At 45.9% G+C, this 23,757-nt stretch overlaps 1 protein-coding gene and 1 long non-coding RNA gene across 8 annotated transcripts in view; one reads left to right on the forward strand and one right to left on the reverse strand.

The window, feature by feature from the left end:
- adcy8 (adenylate cyclase 8 (brain)) overlaps nucleotides 1-23,757 on the forward strand; it is a 150,710-nt gene that overhangs the window by 54,864 nt on the left and 72,089 nt on the right. For all 3 annotated transcript variants that reach the window (XM_072467861.1, XM_072467862.1, XM_072467863.1), the window contains exons 6-7: nucleotides 4,044-4,202; nucleotides 4,353-4,623. In XM_072467861.1, coding sequence (XP_072323962.1) covers nucleotides 4,044-4,202; nucleotides 4,353-4,623 — 430 coding nt within the window. The remainder of the gene's footprint in view (nucleotides 1-4,043; nucleotides 4,203-4,352; nucleotides 4,624-23,757) is intronic.
- LOC140385571 (uncharacterized) overlaps nucleotides 1-23,757 on the reverse strand; it is a 28,248-nt gene that overhangs the window by 2,471 nt on the left and 2,020 nt on the right. For 2 of the 5 annotated variants that reach the window (XR_011933404.1, XR_011933403.1), the window contains exons 3-5: nucleotides 20,092-20,226; nucleotides 16,344-16,449; nucleotides 4,339-4,440 (exon numbers count right to left, since the gene is read on the reverse strand). This is a non-coding gene — a long non-coding RNA (uncharacterized lncRNA). Of the gene's footprint in view, nucleotides 1-4,338; nucleotides 4,441-16,343; nucleotides 16,478-20,091; nucleotides 23,597-23,757 lie in introns of those variants that run through there. The other 3 variants (XR_011933406.1, XR_011933402.1, XR_011933405.1) reach the window with 2 other exon arrangements.

A 23,757-nucleotide genomic window follows, 5' to 3' on the forward strand; every position in this document is an offset into this window, starting at 1 on the left:
TATTACGTACTGGAATGGTCTCTGGAAACCTAGTAGACACATCAATTATAGTCAAAAGATATTGATTCCCACTTTTCGTTTTAGGAAGCAGTCCTACGCAATCAATTAGGACCCTTGTAAAAGGTTCTTCAAATGCTGGAATGGGTATTAAGGGTGCTGGTTTTATCACTGCTTGAGGTTTCCCTATCACTTGACATGTGTGACATGATTGACAAAATTTAACTACATCTTTATGTAGTCCAGGCCAATAAAAATGTTTTTGTATTTTAGCTTGAGTTCTCCTTATTCTCAAATGATCTCCCACTGGTACCTCATGTGCAACTCGCAACACCTCCTTTCTATACCCTACCGGCAACACTACTTGATGAACTTCTGCCCACTTTTCATCCACCTGCTTATGTAAAGGTCTCCATTTTCTCATCAAGACATCACTTTTACAGTAATAACACTGGTATACACTTAAGATTCCTCTTCCGTGTATGCTTTCTGATACATCTGTTTTATTTCTATTTGCTTCTGTTGTAACTCCGCCAGTTTTTCTGAACTAAAAATATCCGCCTCATCTTCCACCTGTTCTTGTTCTTTTTGAATCATCTGATCAAAAATCGTTTCTGATAATTGCACTTCAACTTCATCTTCACTCTTTGATTTCTCCTCTTGTCTTAACCTGTGACTTTGCGACCTTATTACTACACAATCTGGAAAAATCCCAGGATATTCGTCCTTCAACACTTCAGTTGTCTGATTTTGCACTGGCTTATCAACCACAGTAGGCATCACTCCCACCTGCGATCCAGCTATATCATTACCCAAGATAAACTGTATTCCTGGACAAGATAGTTTCTCTATTACTCCTACTACCACTTCACCACTCTTCACTGGACTTTCCAAACTTACCTTATATAATGGAACGCTACTCCTCTCACCCTAAATTCCACATATCACCACCTTTTCTGGCAACATTCTTCCCAAACTACATAACTCCTCATCTCTTACCATTAAAGATTGACTAGCTCCTGTATCTCTTAAAATTGTGACTTCTTTACCTGCTCCTTCTGATACACATGAGTAAACTTTACCCACGCAAGTAAATTCTTAAAAGAGATCTGGCACCTTCTTATCAATCATCTCTTGATCAGGCTGTACAATCTTTTGCACCTCTTTCACTTCACTTGGGCTTTCCTTTTCCACTTTCACAAACCCCCTCTTTACTTTTACCACTTGAGTATTTCTCATGTCCCCAGTTTCTATCCCTCACAAGCTGAAACTGATGTCGGAAACCAAGCTTTGATTTATGAACTAATTCATAATCATCTGCCATTTATGCTGCTAATCTCGCAGTTTTAACCCTCTGCTCTTCCACATGAGATCTCACTACATCAGGAATTGAATTTTTAAACTCCTCCAAAAGTATAATTTCTCTGAGAGCTTCAAATGTTTGGTCTATTTTCAAAGCCCTTGTCCACCTAGCAAAATTAATCTGTTTGATTCTTTCAAACTCCATGTATGTTTGACCAAATTCTTTCCTTAAATTTCTAAACCTTTGTCTGTAGGCTTCAGGCACTAGTTCACATGCACCTAAGATGGATTTTTTCACCTCCTCATACGTCCCAGATACCTCCTCCGGTAGTGATGCAAACACTTCACTAACCCTACCTACCAGCTTTGTTTGAATCAGTAATCATTAATAACTTCCCAAACAACATCCAGAAGACAAAAGAAACACCTTTTAACAGAAGCACATTAGGTTTACATTCACTGCTGAGAACATTTATAATTCTGAATTCACTAAATGATCAAGAGATAGTCTTTTCATGGCAGAGAGATCAACAGTACACCTGCTCTGTCTGGCTTCAGCTCCAAAACTGAAAACGAAACTAAAACACACCCTGCAGCAAACAGCCGAAAACAAAAGTAAGGGGGGGGGGGGGGGGGGGGGAGAACACAAGAAGTCCCAAACCGGCACTGCAAAGAAGGAAAATCAAAGGTGGCTTGGCATTACCAAACCTGCAGTGCTACCACTGGGGGCAACGGCGGAAAGAGTGAGGGGATGGGTACATGAACCCGACTCAGAGTGGGTACGGATGGAGGAGGCCTCCTGTAAGGGAATGGCCCTCCAGGCCCTGGCTGCAGCAGTGCTCCCATCCGCCTTGACAAAATACACCGAGCCCAGTAGTAGTGGCCACGCTGAGAACGTGGGCCCAATTGAGACAGCACTTCGAGCTAACTAGGGTGTCCCACATGGCTCCCATCTGCGGCAATCACAGATTCCCCCAGCCATGCTAGACACTACCTTTAGGAAATGGAGATAGGATGGATGCACACTGACAGTCAGGGACGTCTACATATAGCGCAGACTGGCGACACTGGACAAACTGACAGAGGAGTGGAACTGCTGACAGGACAGGAAATGAGACACCTGCAAATAAAGCACTTCCTCCGCAAAGAGACAGTAGGATACACCTGGGCCCTGGAGACCACACTATTAGAGGACCTGATAAACATAGGCAGCAAAGAAGGGAAACATAGGCAGCAAAGAAGGGGGTCTATGTGGGAAAATGTATGGACAGCTACTGGACGGAGCTTGAACACCACTGGACGAGACCAGGCGTGAATGGGAGGACGAACTGGGGACAGAAGTGGGGTGGGGACTCTGGAGCGAGGCACTGAGCAGGGCCAACTCCACCTGCTGCGCAAGGCTCAGCCTCATGCAGTTTAAAGTGGTGCACAGAGCACACCTAACCAGGACACGAATGAGCAGGTTCTTCCTGGAGGTGGAGGACAAATGTGAACGGTGCCAGAGGGGCCAAGCCAACCACACACACATGTTTTGGGCTTGTCCCGAACTTGCTGGGTTCTGGACAGCCTTCTCCGAGGCAAGGTTGTGGGGTTGAGGGTGGAGTCGTGCCCGAGAGTGGCAATCTACGGGGTATCGGAGCAGCCAGAGCTACACATGGAGAAGAGGGCAGTCACCCTTGCTTTCGCTTCCCTAATCACATGCCGGAGAATCCTGCTCGGCTGGCATTCAGCAGCACCACCCACAGCTACGGACTGGCTCGCTGATCATTCGGAATTTCTCCACCTGGAGAACTTTGCTATCCGAGGGTCAGAGGAAGGCTTCCTAGATACTTGGGGGCAGTTCGTCAGCCTGTTCCAAAACCCGTTCGAGGCCAAAAACGATGAGTAAGATGGGGAAACGGGAGAGATAGGAAGAAAAAGAGGAAGGACAATGGGAAAATAAGGATAAGGAGGGAACCAAAGGAATGTGCAACCTGGTGGGAGGATGGTGGGAGGAAGAGGAAAGGCTGGAAAGTCACAAAAAGGGAACAACGTGGGAGGGATGGGGCAACGCCCCCCCCTCCCCTCCCCCCTCAATCACAGGGGAAGCACAGCCGAAGTTAACGGGGGAAGAAAAGAGAGGGGGGGCAGAAAGGGGAGGGCACAAGGGGGCGGGAGGGGGGCAGGAAGGGGCGGGCACAAGGGGATGGGAGGGGGGTAGGAAGGGGTGGGCACATGGGGCGGGGGGGACAGAAAGGGGAGGGAACAAGGGGGGCGGGAGGGGGGCAGGAAGGGGCGGGCACAAGGGTGCAAGAGGGGATAGGAAGGGGTGGGCACAAGGGGCAGGGGGCAGGAAGGGGTGGGCAGAAGGGGGCGGGAGGGGGCAGGAAGGGACGGGCACAAGGGGGCGGGAGGGTTGGGTGGGAGAAACCACAAGCCGAGTCAGAGGGTGGCAAAATGTGTATAGGGTAAATTAAGGGAAGGGCAGGATAATCTTTTCTGTACAATACAATAAACTAACGCAGCAAACAATGTATATAACTGTTTATAAATTTGAAAAATGCCAATAAAGAGATTTCAAAAAAATTAAAATTCTTATCACATATTCTTAGCACAGAACAGTTTAACATATTGCTCTGACTGCTGTTTTAATGAAGATGTTATCCCCATTTGTTTTGCACAACACAATTTTTAAAGTTGCAGCAGCTTGCTTGTCTTAATGTTTGAAAATTTCTGTAATTCTTTTATTCTTTTTGTCTGGGTAGATATGTGAGAGTTCACACGAAACATGAGATTGATATGCGCATAGGAATACACTCCGGATCTGTGCTTTGTGGAGTGCTTGGGCTCCGGAAATGGCAATTTGATGTCTGGTCCTGGGATGTTGACATTGCAAACAAATTGGAGTCTGGCGGAATCCCTGGGTAGATATCATGACCTTTACACAAGCCATAAGCAATTTATTCTTCCTTTAATAATACATTTAAAACAAATGCTCTTGTTATTAAGGTTTGCGGGAGGGCTGGTTTCTTGGTGGGATTTGAATGTTTTTTCTCTCACCTGTTTATTTGCAGGAGGATTCACATTTCTAAGGCGACGCTGGATTGTCTAAATGGTGATTATGAGGTTGAAGAAGGGCACGGTAAAGAGAGAAATCAGTTTCTGAGAAAACACAACATTGAGACATATCTGATAAAGCAACCTGAGGAAAGCCTTTTGACTTTGCCCGAAGACATTATGAAAGAATCCAGTACAAGTTCTGACAGAAGAAATAGCGCCACAACATTCACTGAAGGTTCCTGGAGTCCTGAGCTTCCATTTGATAATATTGTTGGAAAACAGAACGTAAGACAACTTTTATCTGATCTACCTTCTCAGGTGTTCATGAATTAGTGTCATTCATATAAAGGAGTTGTTTACTGATCATTAGAAGTGATAGTCTCGCTGTGCAATCCTGCTACTATCATCATGCATTCACTTTCTAAAAACATACCCTTCAAATCTTGCATATATGTAACAGTTCATACAATGGTACAATGATTGTTTCCCCAGTAAGTCTCAATGCTTTCAGGTAGTCATCAGGCTTTACCAGTACAAAGCAGTTTGTCCTTGTGCACTTTCTGTAAACATTTTATGACATGGCATTTGGATACCATGCTATTGAGTGGATCTGTTATGATGCACAAAACATTGTAGTTATGTGGGACGGGTTGGATGGGCCAATATGTCTCGTCCTGACAACAAAGAACAAGAACAAAGAAATGTACAGCACAGGAACAGGCCCTTCGGCCCTCCAAGCCCGCGCCGACCATACTGCCCGACTAAACTACAATCTTCTACACTTCCTGGGTCCGTATCCTTCTATTCCCATCCTATTCATATATTTGTCAAGATGCCCCTTAAATGTCCCTATCGTCCCTGCTTCCACTACCTCCTCCTGTAGCGAGTTCCAGGCACCCACTACCCTCTGCGTAAAAAAATTGCCTCGTACATCTACTCTAAACCTTGCCCCTCTCACCTTAAACCTATGCCCCCTAGTAATTGACCCCTCTACCCTGGGGAAAAGCCTCTGACTATCCACTCTGTCTATGCCCCTCATAATTTTGTATACCTCTATCAGGTCGCCCCTCAACCTCCTTCGTTCCAGAGAGAACAAACCGAGTTTATTCAATCGCTCCTCATAGCTTATGCCCTCCATACCAGGCAACATTCTGGTAAATCTCTTCTGCACCCTCTCTAAAGCCTCCACATCCTTCTGGTAGTGTGGCGACCAGAATTGAACATTATACTCCAAGTGTGGCCTAACTAAGGTTCTATACAGCTGCAACATGACTTGCCAATTCTTATACTCAATGCCCCGGCCAATGAAGGCAAGCATGCCGTATGCCTTCTTGACTGTATGTAATTTTCTCCTTACAGCTCAAGCTCGGCTTATAGTGCAGGATTTCGCTGGGGACCCCAGCACTGAGGCATCTCTATGAAAATGAAACCACCTTATACATTGCCAGGCTCAATTCTCCCTATGTGCCCTGGAAAGCTTGCAAATATCACAACAATGTAAAAAGGGCCCCCTTCTATGGTACATTGGTGGTCTATGGCAAAAAAATGATAAACTTTGAAAAAATATATCAATTTAGAGTACCCAATTCTTCTTTTACAATTAAGGGGCAATTTAGCGTGGTCAATCCACCTATCCTGCACATCTTTGAGTTGTGGGGGTAAGACCCACGCAGATACGGGGCGAATGTCCAAACCTCACATAGACTGTGACCCGGGGCCGGGATCGAACCGAGGTCCACGGCGCTGTGAGGCAGCAGTACCTCCCATGAAAATGATAAACTAACTGAAATATTTTTCTCGTTTCTATGAAAATATAGGGCACGATTCTCCGACCATGTTGTGCTCCCGCTTGAGTGCAAAGCGCCGGAGAATTCCGGAAGAGGCCTGCATCGCGTCTCCTGACAGGCTCCGCGCCTCCCGGGATTCTCCGAAGTCCAACGAGACTTCAAAGTTGGAAACCCGCCCCAACGGGCGGGACCAAATAATGCTCACGGAAGTAGGTCGTAAACCTACTCGTGCAGGATCAAGCGCCCTCGATTCTCCGGCCTCTCATGGAGGCTGCAGCCAGGCACCAATTAGTGCTGGTCTACACAAATGTGGACCAGGCAGAATGGCATCCGAGGTTTTGCCAGGCCATCGGAGACCCCAGGCTGGTCAGGATATGTGCAGGGTGGCCCCCTGCTCCCCTGGATTGTGGGCACTTTGGCAATGCCCAGCTGGCACCTTGGCACTGCTACCCTGGATAGCACTACCAAGCCAGCAGGAGCACTGCCTGGGTGTCAGGGTGACAGTGCAAGGGTGCCCAGGTGCCATGGTGGCATGCACATGACATTATGGTGGAAGGACGGTTTAAAGGGTGGGGGGTGCAGGGCAGGTAAGTAGGGGCCTCCGGGAGGTTGGGTGGGAGTCCCAGACGTGAGGGGGTGCTGTAGAGGGGCTTGCAGGGGGGGGGGGCCTGAAGAGAGGGGGGCCCCAGTGACCCCATAGCAGGGTGTCCTCACTTGGGGGGGGGTGGAGTAATGTCCATGTGTGTGTGGGGGGGGGGGTGACATTGCCCATGGGTCTGGGGGACCCACAAGCTTACTTAAAGATCAGGGCACCCTTTCAAAATGGCGGGCCGAACTCTTGAGTTCAGCTCCCCGATGCTAAAAAAAATCGAAGTGTGGGCTAATCCGGTGAGAAACACCCCAGGACACAAAAAAGTGACTAAGTGTCATTGAATAGCGGTGGGGAACTCACCGACAGAACCAGTGGGAAACTCCCTGAAAAACCTTCCACAAATTAATTTCGAGGTTTTGGGGAGAATCGTGCCCATAATCTTGCAATTTTGTTATCAGAGACATTAGAACACAGGAAAGGACTCCACTGAATGTCCAGATTAGCAAATTTACTTTCCATTCCAGCTTGTGGTTCTGAGATTTAGAGGGAGGAGTAGTGGGGAAGGGGTCAGTAGCGGCGGTTTTCCATAGGGGCAATCTGGATAAACGGGTTTCCTTCAGATCCAGCCAAATTCAGTGCACGATCTGGTTAATATTTTTTGCCTTTGTTATCCAAATTAAAAGGCTGTCTGCTTGTGGGCCTACAACATAATGCTGCACCCATGGACTTAAAAGAAGAGAGCAAAGAATAGGGAACGCCAAAAATGAAGGAGGGGTGGTGTCATGGCGGGGAGATCTGAGATTTGTGTGGGTGAGATTGGAGGCCATGTGTTGGGGGGGGGGGGGGGTGGAGGGAGTGGGGGGAGGAGATTGGAGGCTGGTGTCCAGTGTTTGGAGGGGGGAGTTGACAGGGTGATCAGTAGCCAGTGTCAGAAGATTGGAAGTTGGTGTCAAGGACAGGAGTGATTAATGGTAGGTTAGCTAAGAGGAAGGAAGAATAGGGATTGGTAAAACAGGGAGAATAGGGATAGAATCAAAAAGGCCAGGTCAGGGTGGCAGTAGGTCAGCTTGGCAAACTGAGGGGAAGCACTCCAGCTCTTGCTTCCTCACAAGCACCTTACCCTTCCACACACTAGTCCTCATCTCCCTTTAGCTGTTGGCTTTCCCGAGATCTGGTTAATATTCCCCTCAATATTGCTGTATAATGTATGGATTTGTTGCAGAAATGCTTGATAATTGTGGTTAAACCATATACAGCTTTCTGAAGGCTATATAGTAAGTCAAAATTAATCATTTATTCCCAATAACTGGGATGTGTCCAGTTTACTTCAGTAGTGATATTGGGCGTCATTCTCCGACCCCCCGCCGGGTTGGAGAATCGCCGGGGGCTGCCGTGAATCCCACCCCCGCCGGTTGCCGAAGTCTCCGGCACCGGATATTCGGCGGGGGTGGGAATCGGGCCGCGCCGGTTGGCGGGCCCCCCCCCGCTCGATTCTCCGGCCCGGATGGGCCGAAGTCCCGCCGATAAATTGCCTGTCCCGCCGGCGTGGATTAAACCACCTTTTGAATGGCGGGACAAGGCGGCGCGGGCGGGCTCCGAGGTCCTGGGGGGGGGGGCGCGGGGCGATCTGGCCCCGGGGGGTGCCCCCACGGTGGCCTGGCCCGCAATCGGGGCCAACCGATCCGCGGGCGGGCCTGTGCCGTGGGGGCACTTTTTCCCTTCCGCCTCCGCCACGGTCTCCACCATGGCGGAGGCAGAAGAGACTCCCTCCACTGCGCATGCGTGGGAAACTGTCAGCGGCCGCTGATGCTCCCGCGCATGCACCGCCCGGAGATGTCATTTCCGCGCCAGCTGGCAGGGCAACAAAGGCCGTTTCTGCCAGCTGGCGGGGCGGAAATTCCTCCGGCGTCGGCCTAGCCCCTCAATGTTGGGGCTTGGCCCCCAAAAATGCGGAGCATTCCGCACCTTTGGGGTGGTGCGATGCCCGTCTGTTTGGCGCCGTTTTGGGCGCCAGTCGGCGGACATCGCGCCGTTTCGGGAGAATTTCGACCCAGAAGTGCATTGCCATATTAGTGAGGAGACTAAGTTTTAAATCCAATTCTTAGGTTCCCCTGAGAGAGTCAGTTGTTCTCAGCCAAATTTCTTGGGGGTGAGAGGCACAATGGGTCCTTTCCGACACCTCATTATGCCTCCAGGCAGATTAACAATGGAGGAACTATGATGCCCATTTCTTGGAAATACACTTTTAATGCAAAGAAGCTAAGATGGTCACATCTATCTTGACTTCCAAAAGGCCTTTGATAAGGTGCCTCACTGGAGACTGCTGAGTAAAATAAGGGCCCATGGTATTCGAGGCAAGGTACTAACATGGATTGACGATTGGCTGTCAGGCAGAAGGCAGAGAGTTGGGATAAAAAGTTATTTTTCGAATGGCAACCGGTGACGAGTGGTGTCCCGCAGGGTTCAGTGTTGGGGCCACAGCTGTTCTCTTTATATATTAACGATCTAGATGACGGGACTGGGGGCATTCTGGCTAAGTTTGCCGATGATACAAAGATAGGTGGAGGGGCAGGTAGTATTGAGGTGGGGAGGCTGCAGAAAGATTGAGACAGTTTAGGAGAGTGGTCCAAGAAATGGCTGATGAAATTCAACGTGGGCAAGTGCGAGGTCTTGCACTTTGGAAAAAAGAATAGAGGCATGGACTATTTTCTAACGGTGACAAAATTCATAATGCTGAAGTGCAAAGGGACTTGGGAGTCCTAGTCCAGGATTCTCTAAAGGTAAACTTGCAGGTTGAGTCTGTAATTAAGAAAACAAATGCAATGTTGTCATTCATCTCAAGAGGCTTGGAATATAAAAGCAGGGATGTACTTCTGAAGCTTTATAAAGCACTAGTTAGGCCCCATTTAGAATACTGTGAGCAATTTTGGGCCCCACACCTCAGGAAGGACATACTGACACTGGAGCGGGTCCAGCGGAAATTCACACGGATGATCCCAGGAATGGTAGGCCTAACATACGATGAACGTCTGAGGGTCCTGGGATTATATTCATTGGAGTTTAGGAGGTTGAGGGGAGATTGTGATGGTATGTATTAGGGGTACTACGGTACACCACGTGTCGACAGGCTATTGGTGGAGGGATGCCAGGTCCTGATAGGATCTGCCACCTACTGGACTCCACCCAGAAATGCCGGTATAAGAACCCGGTTTTTCCCTCCATTTCCCTCAGCAGTTGCATTCTGTAACCACACTGGGGATAAAGTTCTGCTTAATAAAGCCTTCAATTGACATTACCTCAACCTGCCTCGCGTCATATTGACGGTGCTACAGAGATCTAATAGAAACTTACAAGATAATGAATGGCTTAGATAGGGTGGACGTAGGGAAGTTGTTTCCATTAGCAGGGGAGACTAGGACCCGGGGGCACAGCCTTAGAATAAAAGGGAGTCACTTTAGAACAGAGATGAGGAGAAATTTCTTCAGCCAGAGAGTGGTGGGTCTGTGGAATTCATTGCTACAGAGGGCGGTGGAGGCCGGGACGTTGAGTGTCTTTAAGACAGAAGTTGATAAATTCTTGATTTCTCGAGGAATTAAGGGCTATGGAGAGTGGGTAAATGGAGTTGAAATCAGCCATGATTGAATGGTGGAGTGGACTCGATGGGCCGAATGGCCTCACTTCCGCTCCTATGTCTTATGGTCTTAGGGGCTACGTTGGTGCACAAAGAACAAAGAACAAAGAACAAAGAACAAAGAAATGTACAGCACAGGAACAGGCCCTTCGGCCCTCCAAGCCCGTGCCGACCATACTGCCCGACTAAACTACAATCTTCTACACTTCCTGGTTCCGTATCCTTCTATTCCCATCCTATTCATATATTTGTCAAGATGCCCCTTAAATGTCCCTATCGTCCCTGCCTCCACTACCTCCTCCGGTAGTGAGTTCCAGGCACCCACTACCCTCTGCGTAAAAAACTTGCCTCGTACATCTACTCTAAACTTTGCCCCTCTCACCTTAAACCTATGCCCCCTAGTAATTGACCCCTCTACCCTGGGGAAAAGCCTCTGACTATCCACTCTGTCTATGCCCCTCATAATTTTGTATACCTCTATCAGGTCGCCCCTCAACCTCCTTCGTTCCAGTGAGAACAAACCGAGTTTATTCAATCGCTCCTCATAGCTTATGCCCTCCATACCAGGCAACATTCTGGTAAATCTCTTCTGCACCCTCTCTAAAGCCTCCACATCCTTCTGGTAGTGTGGCGACCAGAATTGAACACTATACTCCAAGTGTGGCCTAACTAAGGTTCTATACAGCTGCAACATGACTTGCCAATTCTTATACTCAATGCCCCGGCCAATGAAGGCAAGCATGCCGTATGCCTTCTTGACTACCTTCTCCACCTGTGTAGTCCCTTTCAGTGATCTGTGGACCTGTACTCCTAGATCTCTTTGACTTTCAATACTCTTGAGGGTTCTACCATTCACTGTATATTCCCTACCTGCATTAGCCCTTCCAAAATGCATTACCTCACATTTGTCCAGGTTAAACTCCATCTGCCATCTCTCCGCCCAAGTCTCCAGACAATCTAAATCCTGCTGTATCCTCAGACAGTCCTCATCGCTATCCGCAATTCCACCAACCTTTGTGTCGTCTGCAAACTTACTAATCAGACCAGTTACATTTTCCTCCAAATCATTTATATATACTACAAAGAGCAAAGGTCCCAGCACTGATCCCTGTGGAACACCACTGGTCACAGCCCTCCAATTAGAAAAGCATCCCTCCATTGCTACCCTCTGCCTTCTATGGCCTAGCCAGTTCTGTATCCACCTTGCCAGTTCACCCCTGATCCCGTGTGACTTCACCTTTTGTACTAGTCTACCATGAGGGACCTTGTCAAAGGCCTTACTGAAGTCCATATAGACAACATCTACTGCCCTACCTGCATCAATCATCTTAGTGACCTCCTCGAAAAACTCTATCAAGTTAGTGAGACACGACCTCCCCTTCACAAAACCGTGCTGCCTCTCACTAATACGTCCATTTGCTTCCAAATGGGAGTAGATCCTGTCTCGAAGAATTCTCTCCAGTAATTTCCCTACCACTGAAGTAAGGCTCACCGGCCTGTAGTTCCCGGGATTATCCCTGCCACCCTTCTTAAACAGAGGAACAACATTGGCTATTCTCCAGTCCTCCGGGACATCCCCTGAAGACAGCGAGGATCCAAAGATTTCTGTCAAGGCCTCAGCAATTTCCTCTCCAGCCTCCTTCAGTATTCTGGGGTAGATCCCATCCGGCCCTGGGGACTTATCTACCTTAATATTTTTTAAGACACCCAACACCTCGTCTTTTTGGATCACAATGTGACCCAGGCTATCTACACCCCCTTCTCCAGACTCAACATCTACCAATTCCTTCTCTTTGGTGAATACTGATGCAAAGTATTCATTTAGTACCTCGCCCATTTCCTCTGGCTCCACACATAGATTCCCTTGCCTATCCTTCAGTGGGCCAACCCTTTCCCTGGCTACCCTCTTACTTTTTATGTAAGTGTAAAAAGCCTTGGGATTTTCCTTAACCCTATTTGCCAATGCCTTTTCATGACCCCTTCTAGCCCTCCTGACTCCTTGCTTAAGTTCCTTCCTACTTTCCTTATATGCCACACAGGCTTCGTCTGTTCCCAGCCTTTTAGCCCTGACAAATGCCTCCTTTTTCTTTTTGACGAGGCCTACAATATCACTCGTCATCCAAGGTTCCCGAAAATTGCCGTATTTATCTTTCTTCCTCACAGGAACATGCCTGTCCTGTATTCCTTTCAGAAGGAATTTACACAAAAAGACCAAAAATGGAGTTAGCAGAATGGCCTGAGAGTAATTCACATTTAGGTTGATATTTCCAGGGAGATTCTTTAATTTGAAATAAAATGGAGGCTCACTCAATACTTGTAGAGTCTGAATATAGCACCTGCAATAGAACAGAAATTATTTCAACAAAGCCAGAGTAACCGCATTAAAGACAGTTTTTATCTAATTACAACTGAATTGAAAGCTCTGAAGGATTTTTGCAGATACAACATTAATATTAACGTAAGAGATGCACAAACTGTAAGGGTCTAAATTATGTAATTCTATTACAAAGATTACATTCAGGTAATAAACTGATTCAAAAATTTGTACAGATCTGGGGTTTGTTTTGCTCCGTCGAGCTCATTCTTTCACAGAAATTGAGGGCGGGATTTAACTAAATGGGAACCAAGTCCCACAGCGAGCATGTTTAGCCGCCTGTTGCCCGGCGCTCACAGTGCCAAGAAACACAACAGTACAAAAAAATGCACAGGCTAAATAGGAGGCCTCAGTGGAGAACACGTGGCCGAGGCTGCACATAGACCCATTTTGTGCACTGAGGAGATCAACTTGCCGGAACTCCTCAGTGTAGCGAGAGATCGAGACACCATTTTAAATGGTGTACCAGCTCTGGAGCCCCCGAAGCCCAACGCGCTATGGAAGGGTCCCCAGGCCCCCCACGCCCTTCCAAAACCTGCGCAGGGCACACCTGGCCAGATCGCCACCATGCAAAAATGCCAGCTTGCCCCCTTGGCAGTGCTCCTGCCAGTGCCACCTGGGTACATTGACAGTACCAGACGACCAGCCTGCCCAAAGGGCATGCACCTGGGGACCTCCGATCCCCTGGGAAAACCCCACAAGTGTCATTCTGTCTGGTTCCTCTTTGTGGAGACCAGTACTGAACAGAGCTCGCCTGAGGTCTCCGAGGTGAAGGAGTTAAATCCCACGTCTCGTGTGCCTCAGGAATCTGCACATCAAAGTGAGATTAGCTGTCTCGCTAATGCAGATTTGCCAAAATGTGATTTGCTAAAATGTGATCCCGCCCACAAATGGCACGATTTACATTGCAACGTCTCGTGAGCTCGCATTAGAACTCGTGAGGCATTGTGAACCACGTAGATTGCGGGAGCAGGGTCTTCTGACTTCTATCGGCCACACTGGGGCGCAGCGTAGCCGTAAAATGTCACCCGAATCTCTCCCTGCTCCCTCTAACAGCATAATCATTGGGCCATAACTCAGGACAGAAAGAGATGGCCTGCAGGAATGAGAAGGAATAAAATACATACTTAACCTGCCCTTGAAAATTGTGCTGGCCCTTCCAATGCTGGAGCTGCTCAGGGTCTGCATTGAAAGATTCCGTGCAGGCCCCAGTGTAGTACCAGCTACATTGGAATCAAGGAACCTATGCCCCTTTTTTACTGCACTAGCTGCCGTAAAGTAAATAAGTTTAAACGGCCCAGTGAAATTGACAGGACAGGGAGAAGGTAAGTAGATCGGAATTTAGGGATTTGGGAGGTTGGGGGGGGGGGGGGGGGGGGGCGGTCAGAGATCGAGCCCGTTGGTCAATGAGGGTGGGTCCGGCCCAATATCTAATTACATCCAAGACATTTGCAGTATTTTTGGTCAAGTTTGTTGTATGACAATGACAAGTAAACAACCATGTAAAAACTCAAGAAGCTAAGTTTAAAATGGTCTAATCCTTGTGGGATCATAGGGAAGTATCCCTGTGATCTTTAAGGATTTAAACTTCTGATATTTAGATGGTCAGAGTGAGCGATGAAATACAAACTCTTCTGCTTTTACAGTACGAGTTAAAATTTGTTCTGCCATTATCTGGCAGATGTCAGCATTTTCACTGCTGGTGCCAACAAATCAGTAAACAAGTGTGATGTGTTGGGTGTTCTGGATCACATACAGGTCACCAACACTTGAAATAGTGCAAAACTATTTTATTGAATCATTAACTGTTTAAACATACTCAGACTGTGGGTTAATACGATACTAGCTTTAACTAAAGACCTTTGCCTTGTCCTAACCAGTCGATGCACTCAGCACATGGTGAATGTCTGTGTTACAGGCTGTGAGCTCTGTCCTCCTAGCTAGCTGCAACTCGAATGAGTGGGAACTCTGATTCCCCCTGTCTTTATAGTGCATGTGCTCTCACTGGTGATTGGCTGCGGTGTTGTGTGTGTTGATTGGTCCCACTGTGTGTCCATCAGTGTGTGTCTGCACCATGATATACTGGTGTATATTATGACAAAGTGGTTTGGGATCTATCTAACAGACAGTCTTGCTTCACCTCTTGTGTTGTGGTGTAGTTACAGCTGGTGTGAAGTTCGCTTCACAAACATGATTGCTTTCAAGTTTGCCAAATTTGCAAATCAATCTTTCAAAGATTAAAATAGATCGGGAAATCAGCTCTTTGTTCACATGCTACATTTTAATGTCGGGAATTCTGACTTCACAGAATCACAGAATTGTTACGGTCATTTGGCCCATCCTGTCTGCACCGGCTCTCCAAATGAGCAACATGACCTAGTGCCATTTTTCTGCCTTTTCCCCATGCCCTGGAATACCTCCATTTCATAATAATATAAGAAAGGCTCCATTGATTTACTGCTGTTGGTACACTTGCTGAAGAATGCTGCATCCTGTCATTCAAAAGGGAATTGGATCATCATCTGAAAAGGAAATACTGACAGGGCTAAGGGGGGAAAGGCAAGGGAGTGATTCGAGGTGAATTGCTCATGCAAAGAGCCAGAATTGACATAAGAGGCCGAATGGCCTCCTGTGCAGTCACCATTCTATGACTCTGATTCTATGAATAGTAGCATTAGGAATCAAATGTTTCATATTAATAAACTTGCTCAAATTAAATCTTTTTAAAGGATCAGATCCAGTTCAGTAAACTTCACTGGTACTTGGATCAATTCGTTTTTTTAAATATATTTAGAGTAGCCAATTCATTTTTTCCAATTAAGTGGCAATTTAGCATGGTCAATCCACCTACCCTGCACATCTTTTGGTTTGTGGGGGCGAAACCCATGCAAACACGGGGAGAATGTGCAAACGCCACACAGACAGTGACCCAGAGCCAGGATCGAACCTGGGACCTCGGCGCCACGAGGCAGCAGTACTAACCACTGAGACACCATGCTGCCCTCACTTGGATCAATTCTGATAAGACTTTAATTATTACACCATCCGCAGTACTGTGACAGTGCAGCTGCTGTGCTAAGAGTTCATCGTTTACCAATGATTTACCAACAGAGGTTTAACTTGACATATCACAATGGATGATATGGCCTTGAAAATGGGTTTTTATTCCAAAAGCGCAGCTTTGTTTTTGGCATTGCAGTGTGTTTCAACAAGGCCTTTCGTGAATTATGCCATAGAGCTCGGCAGTGTCCCTCCACTCCAGATAGTACACACCAGAAATGCACTTCAAAGCATCACACTTTGTTGCAGTTGCAAAATACTCCTTACGAAAATAAAACCAGCCTCTGACCCGGAACCTAAAATTTACACCAATTTACAGGACACAATCATTATCCAGATCTAACTGTGCGCAATGGGAGATCTGTTTTATTTTCCAAATATGTATTTTTCAAAAATCACCACTTCCTATTGTGATTTCCTGTTTAAATTCCTATGCCCACATTCCGAATGGAAATTGCCCACATAAATATGTTATGCTGTAATTATGCTTTCCAGCCAGTGGAAGTGCTGTAACACCCCATGCTGGTGCATATAGTTTGTCTTCTCACGTGACTCTCTTACATGTAGTTGTTTCGTCACAGGATGTCTGGTCTTCCTTATGTTGTTACTTTAAGATCTTATTTGTTTTATGGAGTAGTTGTGCGACCGCCCACGAGTCATGAGGCATCTGCATGGTTGAAACATAAACACAACCACTACTGATATCAGAATTATTAAGCATATTTTTACCGAAAAAAACATAAAGAAGTAGAAAAGAGGAATAAGATGGGTAAAGGGGTGAGAGTCTTGGATAATTCTGAAGAAGGAAGTAGTACCATTTTAGATAAAACCAGAGTTTGCACATTCTTCCCGTGTCTGCGTGGGTTTCCTCCAGGTGCTCCTGTTTCCTCCCGCAATTCAAAGATGTACAGGCTAAGTGGATTGGCCATTCTAAATTGTCCCTTAGCGTCTAACGGTTAGGTGGGGATATGGGGCTACAGGGATAGGGTGAGGAAGTGGGCATAGGTGGGATGCTCTTTCAGAGGGTTGGTGTAGACTTGATGGGTCGAATGGCTTCCTTCTACGCTGTGGAGATTCTATGATTCTATGCTTCTGTTTAATTGTTACTTAAAATTAGAATTGTGTTTTTTAAACCGGTTTTTAAACTTTTTCAAAGAATGTGTAAAAAAGATTCCTACTTTTTTTTCTGTCAAGTCATCCAAAGGCTACAACCCCATAGCATCTGTTTTCTTGTAAGGATGATATATAATCTTTTTCTGTGTTTAAATTGATTAATAAGGGTCCATAAGGTATTGGTGATACCTAGTCCTAGTTCTTTTAGAAGAATTCCTTCTTTAAACTTCAACATTAATGATTCTATATTCCAAACAAAATTGACATTGATGACTGTTAGTACTCTTTCCACATTTCTTTTGCTAAAAGCGTTCTCATTAGTATTATGAAATAGACAGAACTTTTATTTTTCTTGTAATAGCCTGAATCTGGTACCTGTATTCTGTTGCTCTTATTAGCCTTAGTTTTATTAGCTCTGATTATGTCACCTTTGCTCACGAGTCGCCAGGTATCTGTCTGATACCGCCACGTGGTTCAAGGTCGAGTTATGATTAATACGTCAGCACACCGCTCAGTAAGATTGAAATCAACGGTCATTTATTATATACAACAATTAATGCTTACACAATAATCCTACTATCTATATCGAAACCTACCACTACTGGCCAATACTTAACTTTAGGAAGGCCCCACCAGGTCAGGGAAACGAATGGTTTATCAAATTGGGTCTGGCCTGCGCGATTCAAAAGGCTGATACGGGTCGATGGCTAGGAGTCTTTATCGGGTAGCGATCGCTGGAGTCAAACTTACAGTTTCTGGTCGATGTTCTTGCAAAGGTTGTGAGCAGGAGAAGAAGGGAGAGAGAGAGATCTGAACTTGGCCCCTCACTTTATAGGGCCCAGGGGCTTCCCGCCTCTCGGGGCGGCGGTCGTTCACCTGTCTTTGTTTCGGCCACTGCAGGTGCCGACAGGTCTGGCCCGGCATTCAGTTGCTAATATGTTGCAATTGTTCCCCGGGATAGCCGGTTAAACTGCAGATGTCTGGGTTGATGTGCTGCTAATAGTCTTGAGTATCGATCTGGGCCGACTTCCCCAGAGCCGAATACGCTATTCTGTCTGCAGCTGTCCGTTTGTGTCCTGTTGGCTGCTTTTCCCATCAGCCTTTTCGGTTAGCCATTTTAAATCGGGTTTTGGCCAAATTAATAGGGAATCAGCCATTTTAGGTGGCTACAATTTGAAAAAGGCTTTTCATGAAATGCCAGTAAATATTGTGTGCAGTTCTGGTCACCACATTACAGAAAGGACATGTTATTGCTCTGGCGGGAGTGCAGAGGAGGTTTCAAGAATGTTGCCACGGCTGGAAAAGTGTAGCTATGAGGAGACATTGGACAGGTTGGGGTTATTTTCATTGGAACAAATAAGGCTGAGGGGTGACTTAATTGAGGTGTACTAAATTATGAGGGGAAGAGATATGGTGGACAGGATAAAATTGGTTCCCTTAGTGGCGAATTCTAGAACCAGGAGACATAGATTCAAGATAAAAGGCAGAAGGTGGAGAGGAGACATGAAGAAAAACATTTTTACGCAGAGGATAATGGGTCTCTGGAATTAGCTGCCCGAGTTGGTGGTGGAGGCAGAGACTCTAAACTCTTTTAAAAGGTACCTGGATCTGCACCTTAAGTGCTTTAAACTACACGGCTGTGGACCCGCTGCAGGAAGGTGTGATTAGAATGGGCACCTGGGTGTCCTCAGGCTGGCATAGACAAGATGGGCTGAATGGCCTCCTTCTGTGCTGTAACTTCTCTATGATTCTATGAATTCTGAGATCATTAAGAAATGACCATAAGTCAAGAATCAGAGATATCCTTGTGTGTGCAAAGATGTCTGGGTGAAAACGTTAACTCTTTTCTATTTCTTAAAAATGAGTGACAGCATATTCAACTCATTTGTGTTAACTAAAATGTAACATCCTAATTATATATGAATTCTACCCAATTATCTGTATTCCACCTAATTATATCTCTCTTTTGTCACGTTTGGTGCAATTGGGAAGGTGACATTGCTGGCTGAGGTGCTGGGAAATGTATAAATTACCTGATCCAGATGGTTAGAGTAAACGAAAGTGAAGTAAACGAAAAGGCTTGTTGTAATCTTCCAATATTCTCTAGTTACGGGGAAGGTGTCAGAGGATGGGAGAGTAGCAAATGTGATACTCCTATTCACGAAAAGGTGTAAGGAAGTTCTTAGTAACTGCAGGCTGGTCAGTTTATTATCAGTGGTGTGTAAAGTTTGAGAAACAATAATCAGAGGGGGAAAAGTCAATAATCACTTAGGTTCGAGTTAATTAAGGAGAGAAAATAGATGTCCAAATTGATTTTAAGAAAGTGTTTGATAAAGTACTACATGAAAGGCTGGTTAAGAAATTAGAGGCTCATGGAGAGTAAGAGGATCAGTGTCAGTTTGGGTTAAAAAAAATGGCTTAAGGGCAGAAAGTGGTTGTTTTTCAGACTGGAGGATGATAGACTGGTGTTCCCATCAGTGACAGGAGCATTGTTTTTTTTGATATATACATGACTTGGATATTGGAATACAAAAATTGGCTGGAGAAGTCTTGGAAGTATGAGGATGATATCAAATTACTGCAATTGGACACAAGTAGGCTGGCAGAATGAGCAGACAAGTTGCAGGCGGAATTTAAAACAGAGAAATGTGAGGTGATACATTTATGCAGAAGGAATAGAGAGAGGCAATGTAGACTTAATGGCACAATTCTAAAATATCTAGGTGCATTGAGTATAAAAACATGGATTAATATCAGAAGCACATGATACTGGTGTAATGATAATGTAACATGACGTGGCTGAGAGATAGAGACCAGGCAGGAGCTCCAACCTCATCTAGAGTTCCCAAAACGTACATAGGAGTTGTAAATCATAGAATCCCTACAGTGCAGAAGAAGACCATTTGGCCCAGCAAGTCTGCACCGACCCTCTGAAAGAGCATCCTATCTAGACCCACGCCCCACCCTATTCCTTGAACCCAGTAACCTAACCTTTTTGAACACTGAGGGGCAATTTATCATGGCCAATCCACCTAACCTGTACATCTTTAGACTGTGGGAGGAAACTGGAGTACCTGGAGGAAACCCACGCAGATACGGGGAGAACGTACAAACTCCAGAGGTAGCAGTGCTAACCACTGCACCACCGTGCTACCCGAATAAAAGTTTGAACAAACTACAATCTGGAGCAACTTACTTTGGGTGAATAGACAAGCTGCAAAGAATCAAGTCCAGAACCCAAACGTATGACAAAACATTGTGGCAGCGGACAACGAGCAAATGATTCAGTGAACCTTAAGAAGAAGCTGTAGACTTTGCAAATCAAGAGATCCTTGATGGAAGGAAAAAAGAAACACGTTTGTTACCCCGGAATCAGAACATTGCAGGTGCAGCAGATAAGAGCTGAGACACAGATCCCAAGTCCAGACGGCAGTGAGCATGGGCCCAAAGCAGCAACCAGCAACATAGAAGCAGGAAGAATCCCAGAGCTCTGTAGAAATTTGGACTCCACATTACGAGTTTCAGAAGCATTTTGGAGCTCTGAAGGTACCCAGCAGACCCAGAAATGGGACAACCGGAGAGAAAGGTACAGAACCGCTTCTGACTTACACAAAAAATATCAAACTTCTAGGTCAGTGCATCCCTTTATGTAGTGGGATCTATTGCTGATGATGTAATAAAAATAGCAGAAGGTTGATGAGACTTCTTAGAAGAAGTCCTGCAAGCTTTCGATTCATAATTCAGCATCCATCGGATTCTAATAATTGAAAGCTAAATTTAACAAGAGAAGACAAAGACCATGCAAAAACATGGATTAGTTATTAACAACCTATATAGGCAAGCAAGAAACAGCATTTATGGACTCATAAGGGACGAGTGGATTCATGACTGAATCATCGTAGGGGTTGTCGATGCAGCATTATGGTATCTCTGACAGGCAAGAGAGGATTTAACATTGACTAAAGCAGTACAAATTGCGAGGCAAACTAATCTCAGAGAACAAAGTAGGGCGTTTGTTCCTGGAGAGGGAGAGGTCCTGTGGAGAACATTGAGTGAGATAATTCAATATGTAGGCCATAGGAAATAAAGCACACTTTCCTCTCCTGGTTGTTTGTGGCAATATTGGGTTTAGGATTGTGTGTCAGAAATGGAAGTTGGGTTCTCAACCTCTTTACCATCAATAACTCACATGCTGAGAATCCATTTTGGCATGGTGAGTTTCGGTAACTCAGAAGAGCTTAAGGTCTTCATTCTTCTTCAGCAAATTTTGATGGTTCGTACAGCTCTCTCACCTTCACCATTAGCTTGAGGATAATTGGGTTTTGTAGCAAGCATTGAGATGGATTAAGGGTTTGCTTTGTAACTTTAAGGATGGGCTAAAAAATAAAAACAGTAAAAGCTTCCACAAGTATATAAATAAAAAGGAAAGAAAAGAGTGGCTAAAGTAAGCATTGGTCCCTTCGAGGGTGAAACGAGAGAATTAGTAATGAGAAATGAAGAAAAGGCAGAAGCTTTGAGTAAATATTTTGTATCTAGTTTTCAGATTGAAAACACAAAAACCATCCCAATAATAGTGGGAAATCAAGAGGCAAAAGGAAAGGAGGAAGTTGAAACAATCACTAAAGAAAACGTAATGGGATGAAAGGCTAACAAGTCCACTGGACCCATTGGCCTGCATCATAGGGTCTTACAAGAAGTGGCTCTTGGGGATTATGGACACATTGGTTGTAATCGACCAACATTCCTTAGATTCTAGCAAAGTTTAAACAGATTGTACAGCCGCTAATTTAACACCTCTGACCAAGAAAGAAAGAAGGTGGAAGACAGGAAACTATAGGCCAATTAACCCAACATCTGTCATTATACAAATGCTAGAATCCGTTATTAAAGAGGTAATAGGAAGTAATTTAGACAATCATAATACTATCAGGTTGAGTCAACATGGCTTTGTGAATGGGAAATTATATTTGACAAATCTATTGGAGTTCTTTGGGGATATAACAAACAAGGTGGACAAAGGTCTATTTGGATTTTAAAATGGCATTTGATAAAAGCCTATGGTTCGGGGATGAATATTAGCATGGATAAAGGACTGGCTAACTAACATGTAACTGTGACCTGGAATCAATTGGTCATTTTCTGGATGGTAAAGTGTAACTAGTAGAGTGCCACAGAGATCAATGCTAGGGCCTCAACTATTTACGATCGATATTAATGATCTTGCATGAAGGAACCAAATTATTTGCAGCCATATTTACTGAGAATATGAAGATTGGTAGGAAAGCAAGATCTGAAGAGAATGCAAATACTATGTTGTTTAAATTCAGAGATTGTAGAATGTTGCAGAATAGAGGATTCTGGTTGTTCTTGTACATAATCACAAAACGTCAGCATTCAGGTACAGCAAGTGATTAGGAAGACAAATGGAATGTTGGCCTTTATTGCAAGTGGTGGAGTATAGAAGTAGGATAGTCTTGCTGAAGCCGTACATCATATTGGTGTCACCACTGCTCGAGTACTATGTAAGGCTATAGTCACCTTACTTAAGGCAGGATATACTTGCATTGGAAGAAGTTCAGAGAAAGTTCAAAAGCTGATTCACACTGGGACAGGAGTTTGTCTTATGAAGAATAGTTGAGCATGTTTAGCCTCATTGGGGTTTAGGAGACCGAGAGATAAGCAGAACTTTATAGTCCTCTGCTGGCGGGTTTGCAACAATGGCTGTGTAAAATTCACCAGATGGCTTCCCCATTGCTTCCCCACCCACCTGACCTGTCTACAATTTTACAAGGGATGAGCGAGGCCTCGGCTGACCTGCCCATCCTTTCCCCAATTGAGGCACTTAAGTGGGCAATTAGTTACTGAGGAAAGGGCCTGAGATGATGGACAAAGTCCCATCCCATGAGAAGTGGCCGAGGATGAGGGCCTCCCTGGTCCTACAGACATGCCGGACCCTCACCGCTGCCGCCTGTCCTCCATCCTCCGGCTACTCCCACGGATCCTCCCCAGGATCGTCCTCCAGTCCCTCCTGGCCAGCTCCTCCTCAGACGAGGTCGCATGTTCCTCCTCCTCCATCTCCAGCACATCGTGACACTGCTGTGCCAGGTTGTGGAGGGCACAGCAGACAACAACAAAGTGAGCAACTGTCCGGGGGTTATCCTGCAGTGCACCACCAGAGCTGTTGAGGCATTGGAACTGCATTTTCAGCAGTCTGATGCACTGTTCAATGACAGACTGCCCTGCAAATGCACCACCAGCCACAGCAGGGGCCTCTGGTCACTGGACCCCGGACACCAGATCCCCGCCAGAAACATTACTGGGACCGGACTCAGGTTCCCTCCCTGATCCACACTCCGCTCACAGGGATATCTCCAGTGCTGAGGCCCAGCTCTTGGGTGTTTGATTGTTGGCTGCTGCCTCTGTGGTGTTGATGCCTCCAGTGTTTGAACAAAGCGTCCCGGCCTCACAGTTTGTGTGGAATGCTCGTCAGTAGTACTCGCCTGCAACATGGCATGTCTATCATGGGAATCCACTCGGGAGCTGTGAAGCGTTCATGTAACTAACAATGCCAATTCCCTCTTAGCAAAAGCCTTTAGCTGTGTAGCCAGAGGCCACCAACGTCAGAGGGGGTGTTCCGTGGGACGGATATGCAGTAGCTTTTATCGGTATACAGTATCCGGGGGGCGGTATGTTGGACCTACACGCACTGAGCCCCTCACCACCACCCCTCTTCTCCCCCCCCCCCCCCAGTGAGTGGGCCGGTTAATAATAATAATCGCTTATTGTCATAAGTAGGCTTCAATGAAGTTACTGTGAAAAGCCCCTAGTCGCCACATTCCGGCACCTGTTCGGGGTGGCCGGT

This window comes from Scyliorhinus torazame, chromosome 11 (assembly GCF_047496885.1).
Source record: "Scyliorhinus torazame isolate Kashiwa2021f chromosome 11, sScyTor2.1, whole genome shotgun sequence".
Lineage (NCBI taxonomy): Eukaryota > Metazoa > Chordata > Chondrichthyes > Carcharhiniformes > Scyliorhinidae > Scyliorhinus > Scyliorhinus torazame.